This window comes from Phyllostomus hastatus, unplaced genomic scaffold, assembly GCF_019186645.2.
Source record: "Phyllostomus hastatus isolate PE091 unplaced genomic scaffold, TTU_PhHast_1.1 phas_scaffold_585, whole genome shotgun sequence".
In the NCBI taxonomy this organism is placed as follows: domain Eukaryota; kingdom Metazoa; phylum Chordata; class Mammalia; order Chiroptera; family Phyllostomidae; genus Phyllostomus; species Phyllostomus hastatus.
Window position 1 is genome coordinate 5209982 of NW_025334037.1, and position 27817 is coordinate 5237798.

Sequence of the window (27817 nt, forward strand, 5' to 3'; positions counted from 1 at the left end):
GCTAAAGACAACAATTCTTATTCCCCAGAATTGCTAAGCCTATATCACACTCAATTCCTTGACCTTTTGCTCCTTGCTGACCTCCCCAGCTCTGTGCTCCAATTTTGCTCCCTCTAATGCATTCTTTACACTACTGCCTGGATGATTTATCTGCAATTCAAATGTGATCATATCAGTCCCCCACTCAGAACGCTTTAGTGGTATCAGACCCTTTCAAGTGACATGCAAACTCCTGAAGTATTGAGAACAAGGCCATCCATGAGCAGGCTTCTTCCTACCTCCCCGGCATCATTTCCTGTCTCTTCCCTTGACAGTCTGTGACACAGTAATGCCAAATTACTTATGGTTCCCCAAACACACAATCTTATTTTATGTTTCTTCATCTGCCAGAAATAACCTGTTCTCTCTATTCTGTCTTAACAAATCTGATCAGTCTTTAAAATCCTCTCAGCTATCCCCTTCTTGGAAAACCCTCCCAAGCGGAAGCCATCATTCTGGGCTGCCTCTGTGTCTTGTTCAGGCCTTTACTGTTGCTGTGTCTGCATATTCCCAAGACTTACTTGTTTATAGGGGCTGTTTTGTTCATTACTGCATAGCCCAGGACCTAACACTGAGCAGGTGCATAGCCAGATCTGGTTGAATTGCTGTCCAATTACACCTCTTTCCCATCATTTAAAGGATTTGAGTTTTAGCCACAGCCACACTGATACCTGTATCCTCATTGGCTTTCCTAGGTCGGGCCAATCACTGGTCTGCAATCATTGGTGGATCCCACTCTAAGAATTATGTGCTGTGGGAGTATGGAGGATATGCAAGTGAAGGTGTCAAACAAGTTGCAGAATTGGGCTCACCAGTAAAAATGGAGGAAGAAATTCGACAACAGGTAAGAAAAACAATCACAGAATAATCCCAAACCAGAAATGCAATCAGAGTGTTCTTTAGATTTCATTCCCAGGAGCTTGAAATTTATAGTACAATACACTGGAAAATTGGTACCATAGGAAGCAAAATCTATTTGCTGAGTCTAGAAGGTTTAAATTAGGTTGAGGACAGAGGCACCAATGTCCATCTTATTGTCATTCCTTGATTGCATTTGTGTTTTCTTTAGTCTGTGCTAAAAGCTGCTGCTGTGGCCACATTGTTGGGACTCCACATCTCTGGTTTTCTGAGAGTGAATTTGATAGATTGTGGTTTGCTTACTGTGATTTTTAAGAGGGTAGAGGAGTGACATCCAAGTTGTCTAAGCCAAAATTGCCATTTCCAGAAATAAACATTTGTATATCAACACATGCTCTTGCAACTATATCTTGAGGTGTCTAACAAATTAGTTAGTCATTAGTTATAATCATTAGAGACTAAAGCATATTTTAGTAACTGTGTGCTATATTATGTGGGCCCATGAGCCATACAATTACCTGGGTACCCACTCATACCACTGAGAGACAGAGGAGAAATAGCCTGTTGCTCTGATGGGGGATTTGGGGAGAAGAACTGCAGTGTTTCTATGGCCATCCACAGGCTGCCCATGGAGAGGAGACGGTCCAGCCTTGGTCATCACTACCCACAAAAACCCTTTGGGCCAGAGAGAACTCAGTGGGCAGCCACGTCTCACTGACCACAAGCACTCAAGATAAAATAAAGAAAGAGCAAACTGTTCTTGGAATGTAGTCATTTCACAACACAGGTCACTATGAGCCTGCTCCATGTCTCCTGAGACACTGGGCTCATGTCACATGAAGAGCATATGCCCAGAGACCTGAGCCTCACAGGAGGGTAAGCACAGGTGACAGAGGTGCTTCCCCTGAAGTTAAACATCTGGCCTCCCAGCCCCCACAAACCCTAAATTGAATGCAACAAAGGTCACCCTGACTCCTACTATAATCCCCTGAGGAATCCTTTTGTACCAAAGTCTAAAAATGCCCAGGAATTAGCTCATGTTTCTTATTAATTTGATTTAAAGTCTTTTCTCCATTCTTGGAAGAAAACATGTTTAACCAGATGTTTAGGACTGCATGTTGTTCATCACAAGGCTATCTGACCAGTTACATAGGGTTTCTCTGATTCTGGCTGTCATGCCTCACTCAGAACTGGCATCATTCATTCAGGCTACAGCACAGCCACGTACACCTGCAAAGTCATGGAGGGTCCATGTTGGTCCTGGTCTCTGACTTATCATGGGGGGTGTGGGGAAATCCCTTGTTTGGGTTCCTGGTGGTCCTTATTTCTAGTTCTCGAGCATGGAATTGTGATACGCTGCCTTGTCTAGTTATGTTGTGTGAAATGGTGAAAACCTTTTTGTTACAAATAATGATTGAAATGCTAAAGTTTGCAAATAATTTAGATCAAGAGCAAGGGCATCTTCATAATCATGCCAGTCTCACTTGTTGGCTATATTGAGAGGTTTCTGGAAAAGAAGGAAGCATGTATGAATTGTGAGAAACTAAGACCCTGTTGTGCTGGTGAACATTGTCTGCCATGTGTCATAACAATAAAAGGTTGATACCTGATGTATGGGACCCTCAGCCTTAGAATGTCCTCCTTAGGAAAACATTCTTTGTTTGGTATGTTCTTAACCAGCCCACCTGGGATTAGCTTTTGTACCACACAGGCAATGTCTGCTTGTCCCAAGTGGCTAGAGTTCCTAACATTAAGTTATAGTGATAGTTTAATTATGGATACTGCCAACGGAGTCAAAAATCCCTGTGAGCATGTCTCAGGGTCTGTCACTGCCTTTCAGCCCCCTGGGTACTGGACATGTACTTTTAGCTCTCCCATCTAGTTTGAGAAGACAATATATTATCAGTTTTACAGATAAGGAAACTGAGGCAGTCAATAGCTAGAGAATAACAGAACTTGAACCCAAGTCTGTGTGGCTCTGAACCCTGTATATAGTACTAGATAGGAAATTTGCAAGGTCTTATGTAAATGTCAGTTGCCTTGTTCAAAACTTGTTAAGAATTTCAAGGTGGTGATGCTGTGAATTCCACAGCATGGAGCCCTGGGAGTCTGCAGGTCGCATACTCGTGAAGCGGACCCTGCCCTCCCACTTTTCCTGCCCCCCCCAAAACTGCCCAACAGACAAACTCCTCTCATTAGGCTTGGAAATAAGCCCTGTTTCCAGAGCTCCACAAACAACACATTGAACTCCCCAGCTCCTTGGAAAATCGGTTGGGTAGAGTGATGTTGGGGCCCCTTCACTTCCAAACAATTCATGGTTATAACACCCAATTTATTATATTTTTATGTAAGTCAGGTAAGAAACAACATAAAAAGGAGCAGGAATGTGAATCATCCTAGAATATTAAAGTGTCCTCTGAATAAATGGGAGCTTGTTTGAACACATCTACAAACTAACACAGTGTTCTCAGCCTTTAATACTTTATATCCTACCAATCACTCTATCAAAGAACCTGAGTCTAACCAGGATGAAAATAAAAAGCCCTCTATTCCCAAGGAAGACATTTATATGCTCACCAGCATTTTCTTATTACAGACTTATCACTCACTGAAAGTTTCAAGGGCATTAAAAATCACAGTAGATACTGTTGGAGGTAAATCTTATGCTGATGGCTTTCAAACAAATAAACAAAGTAATAATCCCATTAGTAGTGGAAAATTATAATAATATCCTTGGGTATAAATTTTAATGTTAATATAATTACAAAACAACGAGAAAATTAATGAAAAATTACAGGAGCATTACAGGCAATAATGACACTGGTGGCTGGAGAGAGTAGGGGAAGAGTACACTGAGCACTTCTTAGCAGGGAGACAGAGGCACATGTGCTCTGGTGTGGATTGTGGATTAGCCTGGCAGGTCACAAAGGGGTAACTCGAGGCAGGTGGAGACAGTAGGAAATGGTAGATGACACTTGGAGGTACACCAAGGAACAGAAAGAGAACTCTTGCGCATTCATTGTTATGAAATGGTTGCACTAAGACCATTTCTGCTTCATCGAGTACACATTTATGGCATGTGTACTGGGTGTCTGGTTTTCTGCTATCTTCTGGCCCAGAGGTGGCACCCCATTCACCATCTTATTCTCACTAGAAACCTAGGCATCATTCTTGATTCTACCCCCTACCCTAACTTCTGCTTTCTCTTTCAAATTCATCCAGTTAACTCCCTCCTCAGCACTGCCCAGTCCAAACCATCCTCATCTCTTGCCTAAATTGTTGCACTAGCCTCCTGGTCCCCACGCCCCCCATCCTCTGCCTGTCATTCACATGGCTCCAGGGCCACTTTGTGAACATGAATCAGGTCATGCCACACCCCCAATTAAGTATATTAATTTACTTATTCAATAAGTATATTAAACACCTACTCAATGCCAGTCATTAGAGATGATGTGATCAGCTCATTTCCTGCCTTCATGGAGTTTACATTTGAACAAGGGAAACAAAGAAAACAATTAAATAATTATAAGTGAAAAGAAACAGGGGGTGACATAGAGAATTGTGGTAGAGAGGGACCTTTTGAATAAGGTGGTCAGGAAAAGTCTTCCCAAGGAGTGACCATTAAGCTGAGACCCTGAAGAAAAGCATAAGGGAAAAAAAACATTCTAGATGGTGGCAACAGCATGTGCAAAGACCCTGAAGTGGAAGCGAGATCATTGTGCTTGAAGAACTAAGAGAAGACTGGTGTGGCAAGAGGAGAGAGTGAGGAGCAGTGTGGCACATGAGACCAGAGAACTGAATGCAGGATTACTTTATCGCCATGCTGCAGATACTCACAGATTGGGTGGAGAGGCAGGTAGTTACTTAGGTAACTATTTAGAAATTATAAAGTTCCTTTAAGGGCATGTCTGCATCAGCTGGGGAAATGCAGACAATGGAAGGTGACAGTTCTTGAATGTGCCATTTTCTGGATCATCCTATGTTCTACTGCTGTTTCCTTCCCTCTCACAAGCAGGCTAGGTGTCCCTTGAAGGCAGGCACACACTTGTGGGCCTTCCTCACTGCCTCTGTTCATACTCATTCTGCTGTTTCAGTATGGTTACTTTTACCTCTTCGATCTTAATCATGTTTAATTGCTTCCTTCAGATTATTCTATTATCTCAGGGTCTTAAGGATTAATATTCCTTTGAATTGAACTTGCTTTCTCTCTCTCCCCATCACTAGTTTTCTCACTGGTTTTGGACTGTTTGCTCATCTCTAGTGGTGTTTTTCTTTTTTTTTTTTTTTTTTCCAGTTGGAGCCTTTGCTCAAGTTGTGGTGTCTCCTTGGGGTGACATTGTATCTTTGTCTTATCCACCTGAGTTTTTGTGTCATCTGTCAGTTTGGAATTCCCCACTGCATGGCCAGTATGGCCATGAACTCTGTTTATACATGGGAGAGTCTAGGGCTTCCATTTCTTGAAGGTAAATTTTACTGAAAGTCCTGGACAGAGGTCACGCTTTGTTGCCACCTTCCCAGGTGACGGATGGAGAGTTTTCTCATGCTCTGTTCATAAACAGGGCAGCCAACAAGTGAGCAGCTTGATGCAGAGATGTCTTGCGACATCTTACCTCCCGCCAGCTCAAGACCTCTTCCTCTCTCCCCTCATGGCTTACAAACCTCTACTTCTAGGCTCTGTGGCCCATGTGCTCATCCACAGCCCACACAGGTCACCATGTAATGCCTCCTGCTCATTGGCCTGGGTCAGATTTTTCTTCCCATTTCAGGCATCTAGGAATTTTCTAAACTCAGGTATCATTAAAAATGTGCTGTTACAGTTTGTCTAGCATTTCTATGTTTGTAGCAAGAGGAAGAACCTTCTGCCTCAGCCCAGTCTTTTCATGTTTTCAGATGCCCACTCAATATCTGCAGCACCTAATACAGTGTTTCATACAGAGTCAGACCCAACAAATATCTGAATTGGTTAATTAACAAGCAAGCCACAGATGTCTCTTACATAAAAGCATAAGCTGTGAATGGCCACTCACTCATGAAAAAATGAACTAGAAAAAAGCACTCCAGCTTTGAGATTCCCTAGACTCAAGTCTTCCCTGCTGGTGAGAGGTCAGATAATGGTAGGCCCTCATATAGACATTGATTGTTTCATCTTCAGGAGGCCTTGCTTTGGCAGATCACTTAAGCCAGCCAGTAGGATGATCGTACCACCTATGGCACAAGAATCGATAAATAAGCAGGTGTTCTTTTTCCTTTAAAATTGAAGCAGTTTATAAGGCCCTGGGAACTGGCAGGAAAGGGAGAATTTTTTTCTCATCTTCTTTAAATCTTTAGATATGATACGTCTAACTAAACTTTTATTTTTCTTGATTGGTCTCCTAAAATTTTACCACTTTCCTCTAATGAAAACCACTTTCTATTTCTGATGTTTTCCATGAATTATGGCATGCTGCCCCAACTGGTGGAGAAAGTCACTCATATACACAAACACACACACACTATAAAAATAAAGCTCCAGTGATCTTCGGGGCTTGTTACACATAATACTGTCTAATAGCTAAAAGTTGTCTAGGGCCATACCACCCCAAGCATGCCCGATCTAATCTAATAACTAAAAGCACTGGGTCTGAATCAAGTTTTCCTGGGCTCAGACCCTGGCTTCATCATGTACTGTGTGACTTTGGGCAAGTTACTTAACCCCTCTGTGCCTCGATTTCCTCTCCTATGAGGTGAAGATGATAATAGTACCAATTTCATAGTTACTGTGAGGGCCAAGTGAGCTGATATGTATAAAATGCTTGGAGCAGAGCCTGCCCTGTAGCAAGTACCCACTAAATGTTACCTATAATTATCAGTTTTCATTCTTGGTTCTCCTCATCAATGAAATAAGGGGTTTGTCCTAATACTAAAGAGCCCCTACAGGAGCTAGAAAAGTTAATGTTTCTAAAGGTTCAAGTTCGTCATGTGACTCCTCAACCTGAGAACGGATGCCCATAGGTGGAAGACACAATTTCTTTGCCATCCCTCAGGCTCTGCCTCTGCCTGCCCTTCCTTCCCCTGCCCAACAAGGTGATCCCCCATACAGCCTAACCCTGTGTCCTAAAGTTGATCTTAAACAATTTGAGGACAATAACCATGCCCTCAAATAAAAAAGGAGCCACAATAAAACTCCATGCCATTCCAACCCTATCCCTGTGCTTTGGTTCTTCCCTTTTCTTGGAGCGGCATTGCCTGGATGCCCCTAGGAGCTAGTTCAGTGCCACCTCCAGAATTAGGCCTGGAGACAGCCAAGAAGAGATGTTCCCATATTCACTGGAATATCAGCCAGAGGGTAGAAATGCAGACAAGTCTCCCAACCTAAGCAAGGGGGTGGTCCAGTGTAGCCTCCTGATTGCAAGTAAGAGCAACCCACTGAAACTAACTCAAGGACAAAGGAAACTTCATTGTAGGGAGAAAGTAGGACTCAGGAGAACACAAGCTAATACTGTGAGCAAAAAAGCCTCAAGGCAGCTGTGACTAGAAGGCATTCACAAATTGTCACTCTCCCCTCTCCACCCTACCTCCAACATCCCCAGAGCCCCATGGTTTTTTCTAGGCTCTTCTCTGTGAATGTCTTTCCCCATCTTTCTCAAGAGACCTGCTCTCTCTGCTTATTTATGTTGCCCACGGCCCCAAATGTTTACTCCACAACTTTCTTTCTTGGCTTCCCATAAGGAACTAAGCAGTCTGGGTGACTCTTAGCTGAAATACTGGAAAGACAGATTGATCATTGGAAAATCTGTGCATTGGTCCCCCCTGCATATCTATCTACTCCTAATGCAACCAGTGGCTACCCTGATGTAGGAACCACCAGCCAGTTATTCCATATAGGGACTGTGGGTAGAGGAGTTTATGCTAAAAAAGAGAATTGAAGGTAGAAGGTAAGTTGATTGACATTTCAGAGCAACAGTGGATTGGCAAGAATTAGGCCAAGTCACAGAACCCAGCCAATGGACTAGAATTCAGGGTAGAATGTCAGGTCTGCAGGAGGGAGGATCACTGAACAGAACAGACTCAGCACAAATGAGAGGTGACATCAGCAGAACACCAGGGTGCAGAACTAAGCCAATTAGGTGAGAAATGCTGGGTCCAGAGATTGGTTCAGCAACTTAGGTGGGGCCACAGGACATCACTATACCTAAGCATAGAAATTTAGAAAGACAGAGATCAGAGAAATGGTATGAGCATTGAGAGCACAGTCAAGGCCACCTATTTGCCTTTGTCACCTGCTGTCTTATTCCTTAAGAACCACGAAAATAGTGCAGGACAAGTAGGTTAGCTTAATGCAGTTTCCTAAGTCTTTGACCTTGTGTAGGTCACCTAAGCCCTAGATTCTTCACTTTCAAATGCTGATAATGAGAATATGAACAGCATATGTTTGTTATGAAATAATACACATATAGTGCCTGGCTTGAAGGATGAGCTCATTATTTGTCTTACTGCGTGGACAAAAAGTTAAATTTGAAGTATTTATTATCCCATTTTTCCCCTACCTTCTAAGAAGATGCCTTTGTTTTATTGGGTGGGAATGCAATTGAAAGAAGAGGTAAACTGTGCTATGTAAAAGCTGCTTGAGAATGATAACCAAAACAAGAAGTGAGGGAAGGAGTAAAGCCAGGAAGCCGAGACAGTATTCGAACTGTAAGGAGTGAGAAGAGACACATTTGAGCCGTTGCCATTGGAGTGGAAATCAGGGGGAGAAGGAAAGGCCCAAAGAAGGATTTAGTGAGTTTGACTTCTAAAAGAACCATCAAAATGGACCTTGAAAATATCATGCTAAGTGAAATAAGTCAGTCAGAAAAAGCTGAGAACCATATGATTTCACTCATATGTGAGACACAAAACTGAAACTCATGGACACAGACAGCAGTGTGGTAATGGTCAGTGGGGCTGGCAGGGGGTGGGGGACAGAGGGGCCTAATGAATGGTCATAGAAGATGGTTTGACTTTGGAGGTGAGCACACAGTGCAATATACAGATCATATATCACAGTAATGTACACTCACAGCCTATATGACCCTATGAACCAATGTCACTTCAATATATTTAATAAAAATTTATTAAATTTTTTTGAGGGGAAAAGATAATTTTAGCAGTATACTTGGCAAAACAGTGTGTGATGTAATTTGCCCTCTGCTGCCTCCTCAAGAAACATTCAGTAAAGGCCTACAGTGCTTTCCAAGGCCCCCAGGAGTGCCCAGTCTTATCTGTGTTACATTAACCTCATTATCTGTATCTCCTCCGCCCCTCTCCATCTCATTCAAGGTTTAAGTCCATGGAGTGCATAGAAGTGGGCACTTGTGTTTGATTAAAATAAAGTGATGTAGGAAAGGAGTTAACAATTCTTAGTCACAGACACTTGATACAGAAATTAGAACATCATTTGAAAGGTGTGATTTGAGTTACATGAAACCTCTTGTTTGCTTTCAGTTGAGTCTTCAAACAAATCAAAAATCACAGTAGGACAAGCAGCCAAAGTGACTCGGTGATGCCTGTTCTTTAATAAAACCAGTGCCGGCCCCCTTGGGTGGAAGGAGGCAGAGTTTGACTCTTAACAGCAATTTCTAACCACATACCCCCCCTTTCACACCAGAGCATCACCAAGTCCTGGAAATTTTTCTGAGAGTTTCTCTGTGAGAGAAATGTGGGACAATTTTATCCAATGCTTACAGCTTATTTAACTCACAAAAAAATCTATTTTTACAGCAACTGAGCCAGACTATTGCAAAACCAAAAGCATATGTAAATGGGGAATAATTAATAAATTGCCTCAAGATTTAGAGGGCAGTTTGGCAATATCTATCACAATTGTGCAGTTGTTATTGTGGCAAAACATAACAATTTTTGTTATCTTAATTTTTAAGTGTACATTCAAGTGGTGTTGAATATATTTGCATTACTGTTTGCATATTTCATTTATACCTCAACCTAGTAATTCTCTGTTTAGGAATTTGTCTTTCAAAAATATTCTCATGCAAATGTATATGAGGAAGGATATTCATTACAACATTGTTTATAAAAATAAGTGATGGAAAGAAGTTTTTATCAATAGGGGACTGGCTGCCATGCAACTGTTAAAAGGAAGAAAGCAGATCTGTATGTACTGATACAGAATGCTCTGCCGTGAGTGCTGTTAGGTGGGAAAAGCTGAACAGTGTCTCTAGCTCTCTATCATCTGGGAAGAAAAAAAAGAGGTGGGCCAGAGTCCAATGGTCATATGCATGCACAGAACTTTATATGCTCAGAGTATTACCATGATCACACACCAGAAACTCACTGTCCCTACAGCAAACTGGGAGACCAGGGGTGAGAATGAATGATGTGCTCACATTTCACCATATTCCCTTTTGTATTACTTGTACATGTACAAGAATGTTATTTAAATAAACAAAGAAAATTTTGGCAAGGAACTGAGTATTACAAAAAGGCCAATACTCCAAACTTAATCTGTAAATTTAATGTGCTGCCCCCAAAAATATCAAATAACTTTTTAAATCATACAGACTAATTCTATGAAAGAACTAAATAGTCAAGAATAGTCAGAAGTCAGAAATGCCTTAATAAGAATAATGATTTGTGGGGAGGAGAAGAGAGAAGACTAGCTAAATCAGATACTAAAACTATATTATCAAACTACATTAAATAAAACTGTATGAAACTAGAGCATGAATAGACAGATTAATAGAATATACAGAAAGTCCAGAAATAGACCCAAATTCATTTTAAATTAAGTATATGAGAAAAGTATAATTTCAATCAGTTCAGGGATGATGGGTTATTTAATAAATGATAATGACACAACTATAAACCATGGGACAAACTACAAACCACAGTTTGTTCCATACCTCAATCCTTAAACCAAAATAAACTCCAAATATATAAAAGATTTAAATATTTTAAAATGAAGAAAACATGAGAGAATGACTTTTCTAATCTAGGGAAAAGTCCCTTTTAAGCATGTTACGAAACCCAGAGGTCATAAAATACTGATAAGATAAACTGCAAACATTTTTAATGGTGAAAAAGATTCCTTTAGAAAGATGAAGGACAAAGTGGGAGGAAATATTTGTCGCTCAAACAATAAGCAAAGGGCTAAATTTTTTAGTATGTGAGGAGCTCTTATGGGTCAATTTTGAAAGACCAATAAACCAGTAGAAAGAATGATCAAAATACATGAACAATTCTCAAAGGAGGAAATTAGATGGCTTTTAGATATCCCTAAAGATGCTCAACTTTACTTATAATCACAGAAATGCAAATCCATTCACAAAGCTGCAGTTGACAGAGACACAGAAAACCAGACGCTCCAGTGAGCCAGGTGCGGCAGTGCAGATTGGGACGACTTTGTGGAGGGCGCGTTTCTCTGCCTCAGCAGTTCCTACCCAGGAATGTATATGTGCAGATACACATAAGTGCGTGCTGTTTACCGAACACTGTTTGTAACAGAAAGAGTGGAAAAACTTAAATATCCATCGATAGGGGAACCAGTTAAATAAAAAATGAAAATTTAAGATTAAACATTACCAAAACAAATCGTTCAGTTAAAACAGGAAGTGCAGCAGAGTATTTATAGTGCATTCTGTTTGTGTTATCTCTTTGAAGACGTCCATGTACATCCCTTGAAGGATTTATAAGAATATGAACGGTGGTTGCCTCTAGAACAGGGGCTGAGATTGTGAAACAGGAATCAGAGGAAGACCTTTCATTATATTGCCTTTGGTACCTTTAGAATGTTGTCCCATGTTTTTGCAGTATCTATTAAAAAACTGATTATTTCATAGTTGAAATAAAAATAAATAAGCCAAACACCCAAGCTTGGGAATCTTTGAAAGATGCCATAAAAAGAAACATGTTGTATGTTCTTGGGGAATCGCTGTCATCCTGGTGACCAGCTGAGCTTCTCTAGAATCTGCTCATGGAGTCAAGTGAACATGGTGCCAGAATGCCCCCAAAGCCCCAGTTAGGACCTGGTCCCGGGGACTAGGCTGCTCAGAGACAGAGATTTATAATCTATGTGGTCCAAAGCAGCTATCAGAGAAGGAGTATGATCATGGCCATGGAGGAAAGCAAAGGTAAAGTTGGTACCTGGGCTTAGGTCTGAGGGGTCAGGGCACAAACAGGAAGACCCCAGAAGCCCAGACAGCATGGGAAGGGCTGGAAGGTGCCCAAAGGCTCTCCCAGCATACTGGCTGCCACTGGGCCTAGGAAGGCCTGATGTCTTTAAGGATCAGAAAGGATTGGCCAGAACTTTCTCCAGAAAGGCTCCAGGAGTGATCACAGCCACCCCCTCTTCACCTTAGAAACTACCAGGCAGTGTTTGTACATGCTTTAAGTGTTTAACACACTGCAGAAGACAGAACCTCAACTGTGGATTGGCCCCCGTTCACAGGACTCTGGTGTGAGCTGCCCTCCTGAGACTGAGCTCCTAAGTCAGCGTTACACTAAGTGCGGTCTTGGACGGTGCTGTCTGCAGGCCATTTGCAGCCAGTCCGTGATGCGCTGAGCCCAGATGTTAAGAATAAGCACTCTGAAATGGCAATTTAACAGTGTCCATGAACCTAATAATAAAAATATCAGAACCTGAATTTTGTATGCTTTCATTTTTTTACTTAGTTTTACTATTACATTATAATTATATTTTACCAAAATACAGTCTGCAATGGATTAGATTTTTTTTTTAATGACAACAACAAACTAGTCTTTTACCACAGAGTTGGGAAGCATTGTTTCAGAAGCAAGGACCATTTCTCTGTCATATCTTTACCTCCAGTACCTGAGTCAGGGTCTGGGGTACCACAGATGTTAATAAGTGTTTATCTGAAGTTACCGCAGTCTGCTGTTTTTTGTTTATTTGTTTGCTTTTGCTTTTGTTTTTGTTTTTGTTTTAGATGAGAAAGCTGAGGCTAAGAAAATATGTGACTTCCCCAAATGCTAATGGCAGCACAGATCTGCAGCTTGGATCCCCTAATTCCCATCCTGGTGCTTGCTTTTCTCTCTACTAATAGAGAAGAGGGATAGGCAGCCCTGAAAACTGCACCCGTTGGACTCCGCCAGTTTACTGAAAAACTTGCATAGTTTTCACTGGACTGTTTCTGAGACAGTTTAGAGCTGGACTTTCCAATGAATATTTGCCATCTAGTGGTAAAAAAAATAAGTGTATGCACCTAGTATAGATATTCATTCATTCACTTGTTCATTCATTCATTCATTCATTCATTCATGTATCAAACACCATATTTGGGAAACCACTTGTCCTTAAGGGGCTCTTGATCTCTTAGGGAAAACTGACATAGAAATAGGTAGTGGTAACACAGTGCAACTTCTACTAGGAAAGTCAAGTACAGGGCTGATTACGAGCACTGACAGAACTTTCTCCTGCCTCAGGAAATTGAGGTTTCATGAGCAGAATATTAAACTAAATATTTTGATGCTCAAAAATATCTCCTTTCTCATCTTGCTTTTGCTGGACCATAAGGACCAGGATAGCAGTTTCTGTTGTCACTTTCCTTATGTGAGGACAGACTCCTGAACTGAGCATGTTAGGACTGCAGCCAGTACATGCCCTTTGGCTGAATGGGGTAGCTGTCCCAACAGCTGTATCCTTCGCCACCACTACATCTGGGCTTCAGGCCAGTTTTGAGAATGGGTTGTTCATTTCCCACCTCTTGTCAGAGCATCTGTGGAATGTCCCTTCTATGCATACAGTTCTTTAGCTATCTCACCCTGAAATTCTCCTAGAGGTAAGCCTGGCATTCCCCAGACAAAGAAGTTCTTCCAGGCCATAGAAGACATGCTCCAAGGAACCAAGAACCATCCCCCCAGTAGTCCAGCTTGCCATCAGTGAGTGAGGTGTGGCATAAAGGAAGAAGGTACAGGCCTGTACAGGGAGGTTGGGGTCATCTCATGAATGAACTTGAGCATCAGGCTGTGGAGATTCCAATAGACCAGTAGGAATAGGGCAACCCCTGAGGATTTCTGAGCAGGGAAGTGACCAGAGACCAGGGCATTTGTTCAGTCAGCTGATAATTACTGACTTGTATCGAATAAGACCCAGTGTGGGAGATGCATGATGCCATCCCCTGGGTTATAATGCACTCTTTACTCCTGTGCAACAACTTGAAGTTCTTGTCTCAGAGAAGGAAAGAAATTAAATTGTCTTTGAAGCTTCAGAGTATATGAAATTAGCTACAGAAATTATAAAGCCATAAGTCACACTTGCAATTGTTCTGTAATTGTGTAAACATAGCAATTTTTTTTTAGGATAGAAATATGTGAACCAACAGGAGAAGCAGGAGCCTCGCCTCATGGAGAGAGATTCTGCTCCTTTCTCAAGGTCTGTCCCCACATTACAGCATGTCCTCTTGACACCATGTAGCCAATAAAGCTTATGAGGCCTGGCTTTGAGGACTAAGGGAGATGGAAAAGCAAGTAATTTGAAGCTGATGAGCTGTGTGTTGGTAGAGTTTTGTATAAGGTTACATGGGAGTACTACAGAGAAAGTATCAGATCCATCTAATTCTGTCTTGAATGAAGGAGCCCACAAAGTCATGAGCAGAATTTTAAAGGAGGAAAAGAGTTTGTAGGTAGACAAAAGGGAAGGGCTCACCAGGCATCATGGAGGTGAGAAATACCTTCATGAAACTGTAAGGGATGGGAGAGCATTAAGATATGGAGTCGGGCGGGACTTACTCATTCACTCATTCTTTCTGTGAATGTTTCCTGTGTACCTATTATGGGCCATGCCCTGAGGTAAGCCAGAAGGCATAGAGAGGTGCATAAGACACAAATCTTATGTTAAAAGAGCTCAAGTACTCAGAATTTGTAAAAGCAGAAAACCCCCCAAAAAAGCAGTACATTGCCTTTGCTTCAGAAAAGGAAGGCAAAAGAAATCAAATGATCCTCTCAAAGTCTTGCTATCATTTCCATAGCTTCCACTATTGTCTGCCCTGTACCAGGCACTATGATAGATTCCTTACAGACTTACAGATTTCAGTGAATCTTAACAACAACACTGTAAAGGTGGTTATGATTGATTTCACTTACCTGATGAGAAAACCCAAGTCCAGGAAGCTTGGGTAACTAACCCACAGTCACACAGCTAATAATTTCAGTAGCACTGGAATTTGAGCTCTGCCCTTTTCACTGGCCCTTTACTCTTTCTCGTGTTGCTTCTCCATCCCTGAAAGAGCTTTCCTTCCCCATCTGTATCAGAATTCCTCCCAGACTCCCATATCCCACCCTGTCATGAGACCTTTCCTGGTCCTTCCAAACACGTGCTGTTTCTGTCTTCTTGGATCTTCCAGAGTATCTTGTTATGGATGTCTGCATCTGTCCAGGAAGAAAGAATACAACATAGGAGTCGGTCTAAGCTGGGCTGTGCCCTGGACCTACCCCCACCCCCGCTCTCCGGTGGGGCTTTGCATACGACTTACCATACCTTGATAAGTGTCTGTTGAATTAAGTGGGACACATTAGCCCTCAGTTTCGTGACAGAAGGACTGCTTTAGCAAAGTCAGCCATTCCACCTCCTTTGTGTCCATACCCACCACCAGTTCTCCAAACAACAATCTATTTCCCAGTGGGCTCCAGTTATAGTACTCCTTAATTTATCTTGCCATTTATAGGCAAAACGACCACTTCATTAATCAATGGGTAAAGAAAATCAAAAGTCTATTAACTGGCAAACCAATGCTGTTCCAAGGGGCATTGATCCATCTACGTTATGAGCAGCCTGCTCATTGGTGGCTACAGTTCCTGAGATCAGCTCTCTAGGGCAGCAGTGGGGGAACTGGAATCCTTTTCAAAATAGCCTTCAAGTGGATAGAAACACACCAGATTCTTATTGAGATTTTTGTGGAAGGAGGTGGGGAATAAGAAAGGGGAGACTATTTGCTTGTCAGTAATAAGTATGCCATAGGATTTATAGATGCATGCATTTAACCAATAAGCACTGACAGATATTTATATGTTATCTGGAGCCAAATTAATTTATTCTTTAAAATTTAATGAACTCCCGGTGGAATGTAGTCAAGAATCAGTGCAAATACAGAAGATGTGCTCATCTAGCTGATGGTCTGGGATCATGGCTGTGAACATGGTTGGGGCTCTCAAAGCGAGGTTTTTCTCTATAACAGCATCCAAAGGGCTTTCTTTCTGGAATGGATTTGCTGATCATTTAAAACTCACCCCTACATTAAGGTTAGTGACCCCAATCTTGAGCAGATACATATCTGAAGAACATGGAATATCCAAACCTACCACAAAGAAGTGAGTCAGAGGTTAACTCCAAAGCCTTCCAAATTAGGGCCTCAGACAACAGCAGTGCTTGTTGCAGGGGAGGTGTCTGGCCTGAGTTAGGGCTTTATTTTATTATTCCAACCTCCATTAGCTTATTAAGTTCACATTCTCCTACTACATGCATTCTTTTACAACATGCATCCTAACTTACCTGAGTCCAATATACTAACATCTAAGATGATTTTACTATGTCCAGGATGATGCAGGGACCTTAGAACACTAATTTTCCTCACGCCACTAACACTTTAAGTATTGCTGTTACTAAATAATTAACTTTTACAAACACTTAGCCTACAAGGCATTATTAGTATTGTTTCGTACAGTCAATATCCCTTTAGCGTCACCCATATACTTACCCTTTCTGTCACTCTTCCTTCCTTCCCGAATTTCCATTTCCCATCAGGGGTCCTTTCCTTCTACCTGAAGGATTCCTTTAGCATTGCTCCTAGTGAGAATTTGCAGGCAATAATTCTCACAGTGTTTTTCTGAAAATGTCTTTATGTTTGCCTTCTGTCTAAAGGATTTTTTAAAATAAGCTGGCAGTGATTTTCCTTCTAGTATTTTAAAGACATCACCCCATCTCCGTCTTTGGCTTTCATCATTTCCTTGAGGTCACACGTCAGTCTGGCTGCTGCTCTTTTGAAGATAACATGTCTTTTTCTAGAACTGCTCTGTCTTTGGTTTTGAGCAGTTTTACTATGTACTTAGATGTGGTTTTGTTTTTATTTACTTATTCTTTGGGGGAGCTGTTGTAACACTTCTTGAATTCATGATTTGATATCTTTCGTCAGTTTTGGAAAACTCTGGCCATTATTGCTTCAAAAATTGGTTCTGCCTCAATATTCTCTCCTCTCTCCTCCTGAGACTCCAACTGCACGTATGTTACATTCTGATGTCATTTCTCATGTTTCTTATACCTTCTTTTCTCTACTCTCCACCAATTTTCCCTCCATATGTTAGTCCCGATATTCCCTAATTCTGTCTTTTGTTGATGTTAAGCCTGTTAGCTCTTAATTCCAGTTCTCGTACTTATCAGTTCTAGAATTTCCATTTGGTTCTTTTCTACAAATTCTGATTTATTGCTAAAACTTTCCGTTTTGATTCTATTTCCTTGAGCATATTAATCAATTTTGTTTAAATCCAGGTATGATAGCTATAATACCTGGACCATCTGTGGGGTGGTTTCTAGTTTCTATTTTCCTTGACCTGTTTTCCTGGTATGTCTGATAATTTTTTATTGAATGCCAGACATTGTAGATGAGAAATTCTGAAAGCTCTGAATGACATTATCTTCGTCCACAGAAAGATCACTTTAATTAAATCTTCAGTTGGACTGTTCTGAAGCTAAATGTCACTCTTTGTGGGAGCTGTTTTATTTATGGTTCACCCTATTCCAAAGGTGTATCTGTTCTGGGGTCCTAACTGGAAGCCTGGAGAGCTTTCCAGTGTCTCTCCCTTTTATGGTTTCTGCCTTCCGATTTTAACCTCAAACTATGAGGCTGCTGAAAGCTCTGTTTGGCCTCTTAGCCACTAATTCCTACTCAGGTTTTCGAACTCTCTATCCTGTGACTCTTACAAATCAGCAACTGCCTCAGAAGGAAAAGCAATGCCAAGTGTTGGACTCGCTTCCTGTCCTGCCTTCCTTTCTTTTCAGGATCTTGGCTCAAGTCATTTTCTCTCCCCAGGCCTATGAGACTGCCAAAAGCTATGCTCAGCTTCTAGCCTTCTGTGGCTGATGGAAAAGCCAATGCCCAGGGGGCAAAAGCAGCTCAGGATATCTGACCCACGTCTATACATTTCCCGTCTCTCCAGGATCTTGGCCTTCAAGCTCTGGCTGCATTGAGAGCTCCTCTAATGCTTTTAACCATGTTGGTTTGTTTTGTTTCATCTATATTTTTTAGTTGTTCTTGGCAGGTTGTTTGCCTGATAGAAGCTAGTTTATCATGATTGGGAGTGAAACCAGAATCTCTTCTTTAAGCATTAGGGCTCTGTCCAGCCCATATACAACTGTGTCTCTGACAGCATTCCGATCCTTTTTCTTAAACCCAATCCCATTTTCTGGGATTGGTACTAATCACGTAAAGAGCTCTGTCTTTCCAACTGCAATTGTTCAAAGCCCTCCTATTAAGTATGTTGTGTTTATATTTGCTGTTTGTTTCCATTTCTAATTTCTATTGGAAAATAAAGCATTGAACCAGGCATGACTTTCTTCAATGTGAGTGCCTTGGCAAAACTCTGCAAAGGGGAAGAGGCTTGTAATACTTGAGTACTTTGACTGGCAGGCTTTCCTGCACTGAAGTCTCTCTCCTGCTAATCAAAGCATTCTGTGTCTATGTCTAGCTTCTCATTCACATAACCCCACTACAGCGGGACCACCTGCCCTGAGTCTGAACTGAACCTGTCCTGGAATTTTGCTTTCTGACTTATTGATACCCAGTGTATATAACTGAAAGATGCTAATAAACTTGGGTTTTGTTTTTTTTTTCAAATATTCAAACCCTTCAAATTTTTTAAATCTATGGATTTAAAATAAATAATATTAAAATCAATTAATTACAAATAAATATTTAACAGTAGTCAAGTAGTAGGACTCTGATTCTAAGATATTATTAAACCGTGCCACTTTTTTAGAGTGTTTGAGACTTTAGATGTAAATCAGAAATTATTAAAGAATTTCTTGATGCCTTTGAAAAGGAATTAAAATAACAAAGAATTTGCTTAATGTGTGAAATAAACTCTATTGGCTATATACTGAGCACCAACCAACACACAGACAGAACTGTCTAATGTGGTAAGTGAGCTCCAGGCCTATTCAGCTGGGACAAGTAGCTAGCGAGTACTGTAATCTAGAGCAGAATGTGCTAAAGCAGGGACTTATAAAAAGTAATACATGAATATGTCAAATATAAAACACTCCAAAAATTCATCGTCCCTGATTTCCAGTTTGGGTTTCTTGAAAATGGATCAAGTAGTTAAAGATAGTTGCCAAGCCGTCTGCGTGTAGAAACACCAACTTTGACAACTTTGCCCAATCTTGACAGTTAGCTTGTTCTCACCTATAGACGATATGTTTAGTAACTTATCTTTATTGAATCTTTTCAAAGCAATCACCTTCTTTTTCTCACTCATTACTCATTCATTTTAAAAAATTAAATTGTATAAACACAGTATAAGAATAAGAGCATTAATATGCTGCTGTAGCAAGGAATGGACCACACTGGAGCATTCAGCATGGGGTGGGCTCTGTCAGCATTTTCTAGAGAGGGATGACAAGCATTGGTTAGTCCTGCAAGGAGGTTAAGTGGCAGACAGCCAAGAAAGCTTCTACAGTACTACTAATGAGCACAGTACATTTTGCTCAGGCTGGGGTTGAACGTTATCTATTTGAAGTCACCTTCCTTGCCACCATCTCTCTTATCCTTCATATTCCTTCACTGGCATGATCTCAGAATGATTGAAAACAGTGCCTTCACTTATTGCCTTAGTTTACTAATAATAACCGTGAACTTTTAGTGTGTTACCAAGTGCCAGGCTGCTAAACACTTTATATGAATCATCTCATCGAATCTTTAGAACTCTATTAGGTAGTACTATTATTATCTTTGTTTTATACTTGAGGAAATTGAGACTCAGAGGAGTGAAATGATTTGCTCAAAGGCTTATAGATAATAATGGTTCAATGCAGAATTCAAACCAAGGTCATCAAAACCCAGAACTCACATTTTTACCAACACACTTAACTTCATCCCTTGTCATGAAACTTAGAAATTGGTGGTGAGTCCTTTCTGCTTCTCAGGCCAGGGCCAACTCCCCACATTGCCATTTTCCTTTTTGTACTCTGGACAGCATCTATAAACTCAGCCCACTTTCCTTTCCTTTAGTCCTCCAGATTCCCCCTGACCCTTCAAACCTGGCAAAGTGCAGAGTTCCGGTATCCTAAGTTACATGCAATGAAAGTTATCCCTAAATGATGTAGGTAAGAATTTCAAAAGTATTTAAGACACTAAAAGATGTGTTTCTTATTCCCTTTCAAGGTCATTGTCATGTGAAGTATATTTACATCAAGGATTCTCTGGCTTTCTTTTTCTTTAGTATACTATCTTCAAACACATATACTTTGGTCTCAAGTGTCTGGGAAGAGTCATTTATTCTAATAGGTTACATTCTACATGCAATTCTTCAATTAAATATGGGTTTATAAGTCAAAAACAACACAGAATCCTACACAAACTTGGTCTCATCTTACAATCAATCCCTAACTTCACTCCAACAGTGGGAAAAGAAATGAAGTCAGCCTGCTTTATTACTATTATTATTATTTCTTGAATTCAATGAAGGGTTATATACCCTTCAAGGAATGGAGAATAGATATTTCCAAGACTGTACCATCACACACAAGAACTTGGTAATAAATATAATAAATGCCTAAATAAATCAAGGCAAGCATTGGTAAAGTAATTTTTCACCAGCGTACAGTTCCTGTAAAAAAGCACTAAAGTGTCAGTCTGCATGATGCCCCCAGCCCGTTTCAAGCTGTCTGTGAATTGAGCATCCCGCTTTTATCCACTCCTCTGCCGTTATGGCAAGTGCCTGGTTCGTGTTGTCCCACCGCTCAGTAGGTCTTCACTGTAGTTGCTGCAGCAGACACCTTGAGATGCTTTTGCTACAGAGACTGTTGTAGCCTGCTTGACTGGCCCAATGATGATTAATTTCAGTGACTTGGATCACTGAGAAAGAAGGGAGCCACTTTCATTTTAATTACATCTACAGGAGTGCAACAGTTTGACTCTGTTGGAAGGAAAGAAAATAAAATCCAGCATGTGGTGGTCTCTACTTATACAGATCTTTTCACAGTTTATTATTGCGCCACAGCTCAGTCAGCTCCATATTGGGAAATACTGGCAAGCCATGGATTTGCAGGAAGATTAGAACCTATGAAGAAAGCATTATTCAGCTTATTTTTGTTTATTTTACTTGAGCAATGAAAATGCATTGTGCGGCTCAAGATATGAGACAGCATCTCGCCATCACTGCAGATGTTCTGCATAAAAAGGTCAAGAATAATTAACTCTGACATGCAGATGTATTTATTTATTTATTGTCCCAAAGAGAGAGAGCCAAAGACATTCTTGGGGGTTTCCAGAACATTTCATACTCATTCGTGCCCTTGAATGCTGGCACATGCTGTTCTGTTCCCTCTCCTTTTCCATTTGGATAAATAGCATCTCTCAGCAAAGCCCAGCTCAACTGCTATTTCCTCTGGCCTTCCCAGCAGTGGAGGTGGGGTAGGGAATGGGGGTTGAAAGAGCAGAAGACCTTAGGTGAGACATCTGACTGGGAATGTCAGTGCTGTGTTGACCTTGAGCAAGTTACTTTGGCTCTCTGAGCACCAGTGTCCTCATCTGTACACTGGAGGAGAATTAATAGTCTCCTACACCATAGTTGCTATGCATATTAAATGAGATACTTTATGTAAAGCACTCAGGATGATGCTTGGTTATAGAAGGGGCATTATAGGTATAATTTACTTTCCTTCTGGCACCTCCAACAGCAGCATCTCTTTAGTCTTCTTTATGGTGCCAATTGATTACACATCAGAAAACAGGGATTCAAATTATTCTTTATTCTTTTCTCCTCCCCCTACCCAAGTAAATACATGATCAAGTTTAATTGTCTCTACCTCCTGTCTTAGATCTATTCACTCCTCTTGGTCCTCACTGCCTTGATTAATACAAGGCTAACTGCCTTGATTAATACATGGGGTTTTTTTTTCATGTCTCACCTGAATTAATGCAATAATGTCATTACACATCTGCCTGCCTCCCATCTTACCCCCTCCATTGCATCTCCCTGAGGCTTCGACAGTGGTCTCCCCTGGATCTCCCCTGTCCCTCTTCTGTAGGGTAATCAACCATCCCAGTTTACAAGGACTGAAGGTTTTCCTCAAATGTGGGACTTCTAAAATCAGGACTGTCCTGGGAAAACCAGAATGAGTTGGTCACCCCACATCCCCTGTTTAAAATCTCTCAGTGGCTCCACAAAGATTTCAGGATACTCTTACGTCTTTAGTGTAATCCAGCCCTGCTCTCCCTCTACCTTCACCTTCACCACACGCTTCCTATTCCATACACAAACACACACAATCTTTGCTTCAGCAATACTAGGCTCCTAGATCTTCTTCCACAGATGTTTCGTGCTTTTTCCCAGACCCTTTTCTATCTTTGCACTGGTAGCTCTTACTACTTGCAATGTCCATCCCCTACTCATTTCATCCGGTGACTCCTTCACATCCTCATGCATCACCTCCACTAAGAGGTCTCCCCATTGCACCTGCCTCACACAGAGCCTCCTCCTAGCATTCCCACAGCCCCCTGGTTTTGCTTGAATCTGACATATATAGTCTGTGTGCCCTAACAGACTGAGTGGTTCTGAGGATGGGTACCGTGTCCTCTCTTTATAACTCCAGGCACTGACACATTGTAAGTACTCAATGTGGAATGAACAAATGAGATGTACACCTTTTCCTCCCCACCCCCATGACTGTGTGAACTCCTCAAAGGCAAAGGGCAAGTCTTGATTTTTCTTTGGTTTCTTGATTGCCTCCCCCACCACCTGGTACCCAGTAGGGTTCCATTAATACTTTGAATAAATAAATAGATAAACAAACAAACAAACAAACAAATAAAATTTCCTTTAGTTATGAGCCAATGACTTTTCATGGTGAAATAAACTTCCCTTCAGCTTGCCCCCTCCCCTAGCCATGTGTCCTGGACAAGGTATGTCAGACTAAACATGGCCTCGTGCTGTTCCCCAGGTAGCTCTCAGCAGGAAATCACTGGAGTCATGACCTCTTCTATAGACACAGACTCCAGAAGAAAGATGGTTTCTTTCCAAGGCAGATTTCATATCTAAGAAAATTCTCAACTAGATTCCCTACACAATTGAGTATAAAGGCCACTAGCACATGGGGAAGAAAGCTATACCAGATGGATTTCCCACTACAAAGAGATGAAATATGTGTCATTTCCACTTCTGTAGTGGTTTACTCTTTTTGGAGCTCAACACTAAACAGCTGGGAGTCCTTTCCGACAATGCAGATTCGACTGCCTAATGGCAGGAACTCGAACAGCAGGCAAGTTCCATCCACTTCCTCCAACCACCTTTCCAGCCAGTGGGTGATAACTTTCTCCCCTATAAAAGTTTTATGGTAAGTTGGGTAGAGAGCCTAGCAGGGAGTGAGGCCTCAAGGGGGTTGGTAACATGGAGAAAATGAGAGCAGATTTGGAACATGAGTGATTCATGAGTGATTAACTGTTGGCATAAATACAAAAAGGTCCAAGGGCCTTGAGGTCACATGGACCTGGGATCAAAACCTCGCTCTTCCAGGTGCAAGCTGCGTGAGCTCTGCTTTCTAACTTCTACAATGAGGAGAATGACAATCCCCACTTGGCACAGAACATGTTAACACGTTAGCTCTATTCCCTACTTTTGATGCTTACTGCATTTGCTGAAATGAAATTTGTCAGACTTATGGTCTGACAAAGGATTTTTTCCCCTCATTGTGTAGGTTTTTTATAATGATAAGATTGTTTTCAATTAAATCACATTTAGATGTACGTATTTTTTTTTAATTACTTATAGAATAGAAGGAAATAGTATGTCAAACAGGAAAAAATAGAACTGTGAAGGGGTGTCTGGGACATGCAATGGTTCCAGCCATGTGCCAACCATGAAAGCTGAAAAATGGTGGTTTTTGCAAGTTGCTGTGAGTCTCTGGAAAGACCTGGAAACACCTGTGTTCTGCTTTAACTCTCATACCTCCTCTCCTAAGTCTCCCAAATGGAGAGGGGTCTCTAACAGCCTTAAACTTGCTTATATACCCCTTGATGTCTGTCCCCAAGACAACTTATCTCCATACAGGATTGTTTTGGACAGTTATTCATTCACCTTCCAAGTTCACTAATCTTTCCAAATTATGGTACATTTGAGAATAGGCACGTGTGACGGAAGCTTACTCACTTTCAAGCCAAAATCATCCCAGAGAGAGCTATAGAAGCCAGGCCACCATGGCTCAGTGAGCCAGGGTTTTAGAATCAAAGGCCAAATTCTAATCCTGGCCCCTTCATCTTTGCACAAGACCAACGCTTTTGTCTATCAGCCATTAGGTAAACTCTCCAAACACCCATCACTTAGTTCAAGTTCTCCTCCAGTGCTGGACACCACTCCATCACAGTCCCAGCAGATAGTCACCCTACTCCTGCTTGACTACCTTCAGTGACAGGCTACTCATCTCTGTCAGCTCCCGTACACAATCGTGCAGCTTGCACACCACACAAAAGCACCAGCTGAAAGCCAGTTTCCTTTCTGCTTGTCAGACTGGTTGTCCCTAAGGGGATAACTTTTTCTAATTTGATCATCCACAGGGGCTCCTTTTTCTAGTTTTCCCAAAAGTATCATGAGGACTAGCAGTGACCTTGTCAGGTTGGTGCACCCCAGTGCTCTTAGAAAGGATACTGCTCCCTGAAGAGTGGAAGGGACTTAGTCTCCATCACGAAGGTGTCATTGCACATACCAAGTGAGTAGCACAACTTTGTGTCTTTTGGCTCTTCTTGGTAAGGACCAACTCCCCAAATGAGTCCACATGTGGAGAGACCTGCAATTAGTCGGCATCCAAGTGAATGTCTCTGCAAGGGAAGAATATAACAAAATAAACAAGGACCTGTGGCAGCAAGCTCTGCTGGATCATTTATCAAATTGTAACATCTTATCCATGACTGTGAAATGGCTTTATGGTTAGGAAAATGTACTAATAATTTTATTAGGCAGCAATTAAACTTAAATTCCTTTTAACTGTATTTGATGTCATCCTTTTTCTGAGCCCATTAGAGTAACATTAAGGTGTTTGTGCAGATAGCTAAGTCATTTCGAATTACTTCCCTGTCTAATGTGGGAACCTTTAATAGCACACTCTTAGGTTGAATTCAATTTCAGAGACACCAGGCATGCTAATTAGATTGTCTCAGTGTTCCTTGCAAAAAAAAAAGTCAGAGAAGAGCTATTTTTCCCCTCTTCTGCTTAGTGATGTTGGTGGAACACAACTTTCCAAGCAATTAGAGGTATAGACCCTTTACTGTGCAAAACCTCACTTGAACTATTAAGTATTGCTAGCAGACACAATGTCTGGTTAATATGACACCACTGCTAAAATGTTTTTAAGATCTAATTAGAACCAGTAAGTTTTCTTTGTTATTCTTAGTATCATAGCTAGTATTTGTTCTGGCTCAGCCCTCTAACATTAGAGTTGAAAAAAAGGCAAGAGAAAGGAATGAATGTTTATTAGGTACTTATTATCTCCTAAGTTCTGAATAAAAGAGGCTGACAGTTTAAATCCCAACTCCACAGCTTGACAACTGTGTGACATTGGTGCTTTGCTTACCCTCTCTGAGCCAAACTTTCTCTGTCCATAAGTGGAGATAATAAGCCACAGCTCACAGGGCTCTTACAGGCAGTAAGCATCTTATCCAGAACTTAGGAGGCGGTAAGAGCCTAATAAATGTTCATTTATGATCTATAAAACAGGGATGATAATATTCACCTCCCTCACAGTTCACTGTGTGGGTCAAATGCAGTAATAAATGTAAATGGTCCTTACAGAAGATGAAGTGTGATACAGATATAATAGGTATATCCCTCAGTTTTGCCCATGAGGTCTTGGGAGGAATCTGCCTTCTTTCTGTGAGGCTGAAACCACATATTTGATGCCACAAGGAAGTTGTAGAGAAGCACCAGTTAAACCACATACTTGGGACTTCAGTAAATTAGACCAAAGGGAAAAGAAGACAACACCATGAGGAGGAGTTGTTCATGGTTCCAAAGGTGATTTGATGCATTTGCAACTCTTGAGGTGCCTCAGTTTCCCCATCCCTAAACAGGGGGTGGGGTGAGCAGGTTGATCCGTGGATTAAATGGTGTTTTGTAGAGCAAACAGTGCATTACCCAGATCTGAAGCATTCAACAAAATAATAATTTCATTTCACAATCATTTCAACCAATCTTAGTCCCTGGAAACCATCCGCCTATGTCATCCCTGCTCACTTATAGATTGGCTCTTTCTTGGTTCTTTCCTCATTGATCTATTAACATAAATTCTTTCTCCAAATAGTCCCTGTACTTGACATCGATCTGCTAACTTACCGCTATTACAACCATGATTGCAATTACCGTTTGTCCAGGCTCTTGAGATGCCATCATCCTTTCCTCTCAGTTACCATGATAAATGTTACTAATAACTCCTGCCTCAGATTCTTTGTGGAGTGAGGAAAGAGATTAATTTATTAATTGATGGATTAATGACTCATAGCTCTTACAATCATCATTAATTGCTGTTACCTTTGAAGCATCAAATGGTTGAGGGGGTTAAGAGCTAGGCTAAAAGAATGTTTCTTGCTCTCATGGAAAAGATGAGAGATATCACCAGCCAGGTAAAGGAAGTGAAAGTCACCTTGAAAGTAGAAGCGTGTTAAGGCTGTCATGGCACAAACCACAGCTACACTGACCCATTCCCCTGTGTTCCCTAGCTTTTCCCCACAACTACTGTGATTTTCTCAATGTTATACACCCTGCCCTGGGCTGCTAGCACTTCCCTCACCCCAAGACCATTCTCCACCCAGGGATTCGTAACAGCCAGTCAAACAAGACAAGAATACAATGGACTCTTGGTCCTACCATCCTCTGGGGTGCCTGCAAACTCTGGTCAATGCTACATGTAGCTGCAATCTCATCACCTCGTCTTTGAGAGGGCCGCCATCCTCCAACACTCAGAGTCCACGGAAGACAAGAGCTCCTGATGCTCAAGTCAGCAGGACACCATAGAGAGCCCAAACCCTGTGTCAGACCGTTCCACTCCATCCCCATGCACACCCACCTCTCACAGGTGAGGAAGGTCATCCTGGAAGAGACACACAAACCTCTCCTGTAGTTACATTTTCTGCTTAGACACCAGAGTTATGCCAATGCAAAGCACACTGGCTTTTGCTGAATTATTCCAATCAAGCAAATACAATATCACATGTTCTCCTCATAGGGTCTACCATCAGCAAAGCCAATCATATTCTTTTAAATATTATAGCCATTGGTCCTTGCTTTACAATTTTGCTCATGGAATATTCCCCATCCTTTACCATCTAAGATCTGTTTTCCCTCCCTTTACTATGAACCCTGACTATTATTCAAATCCCTTGCCTCCCACCCTTTTCTCCTGAAGGGCCTTTCTCAGCCAGACTTGGCTCATCTCATAATTCACCTGCAGAATGTTGTAACTATGTTCCTGAAAAAATGATGGGAACAGACTAAGGGCTTGGTTCCAGATTCAGCTCTGGGTTTGAATCCAGTATTCTACTGCTTTTAATTTAGCTCTCCATCGTACTTGGAGCTTTGGTTTTCATGAATTCCATTTATTCTTCCTTAAATGGCATTCTCACTGGAGACGGTATCATGGCAGACAGACTGGTAGGAACTGCCTTCCTATAGCAGCTTCTGTGGGGTCTGTGTGTTTCAGTGGCAGGCCCTATAAACAGGAGCAATGCTCTGT

General features: G+C 41.4%; 1 protein-coding gene across 1 annotated transcript in view; it reads left to right on the forward strand.

Annotated features, from left to right (window-relative positions):
- The window catches only part of SPON1 (spondin 1), a 268290-nt gene that overhangs the window by 158724 nt on the left and 81749 nt on the right, over positions 1–27817 (forward strand). Inside the window, exon 6 of the mRNA XM_045825507.1 lies at positions 735–883. Within this exon, the coding sequence (XP_045681463.1) occupies positions 735–883 (149 nt within the window). The remainder of the gene's footprint in view (positions 1–734; positions 884–27817) is intronic.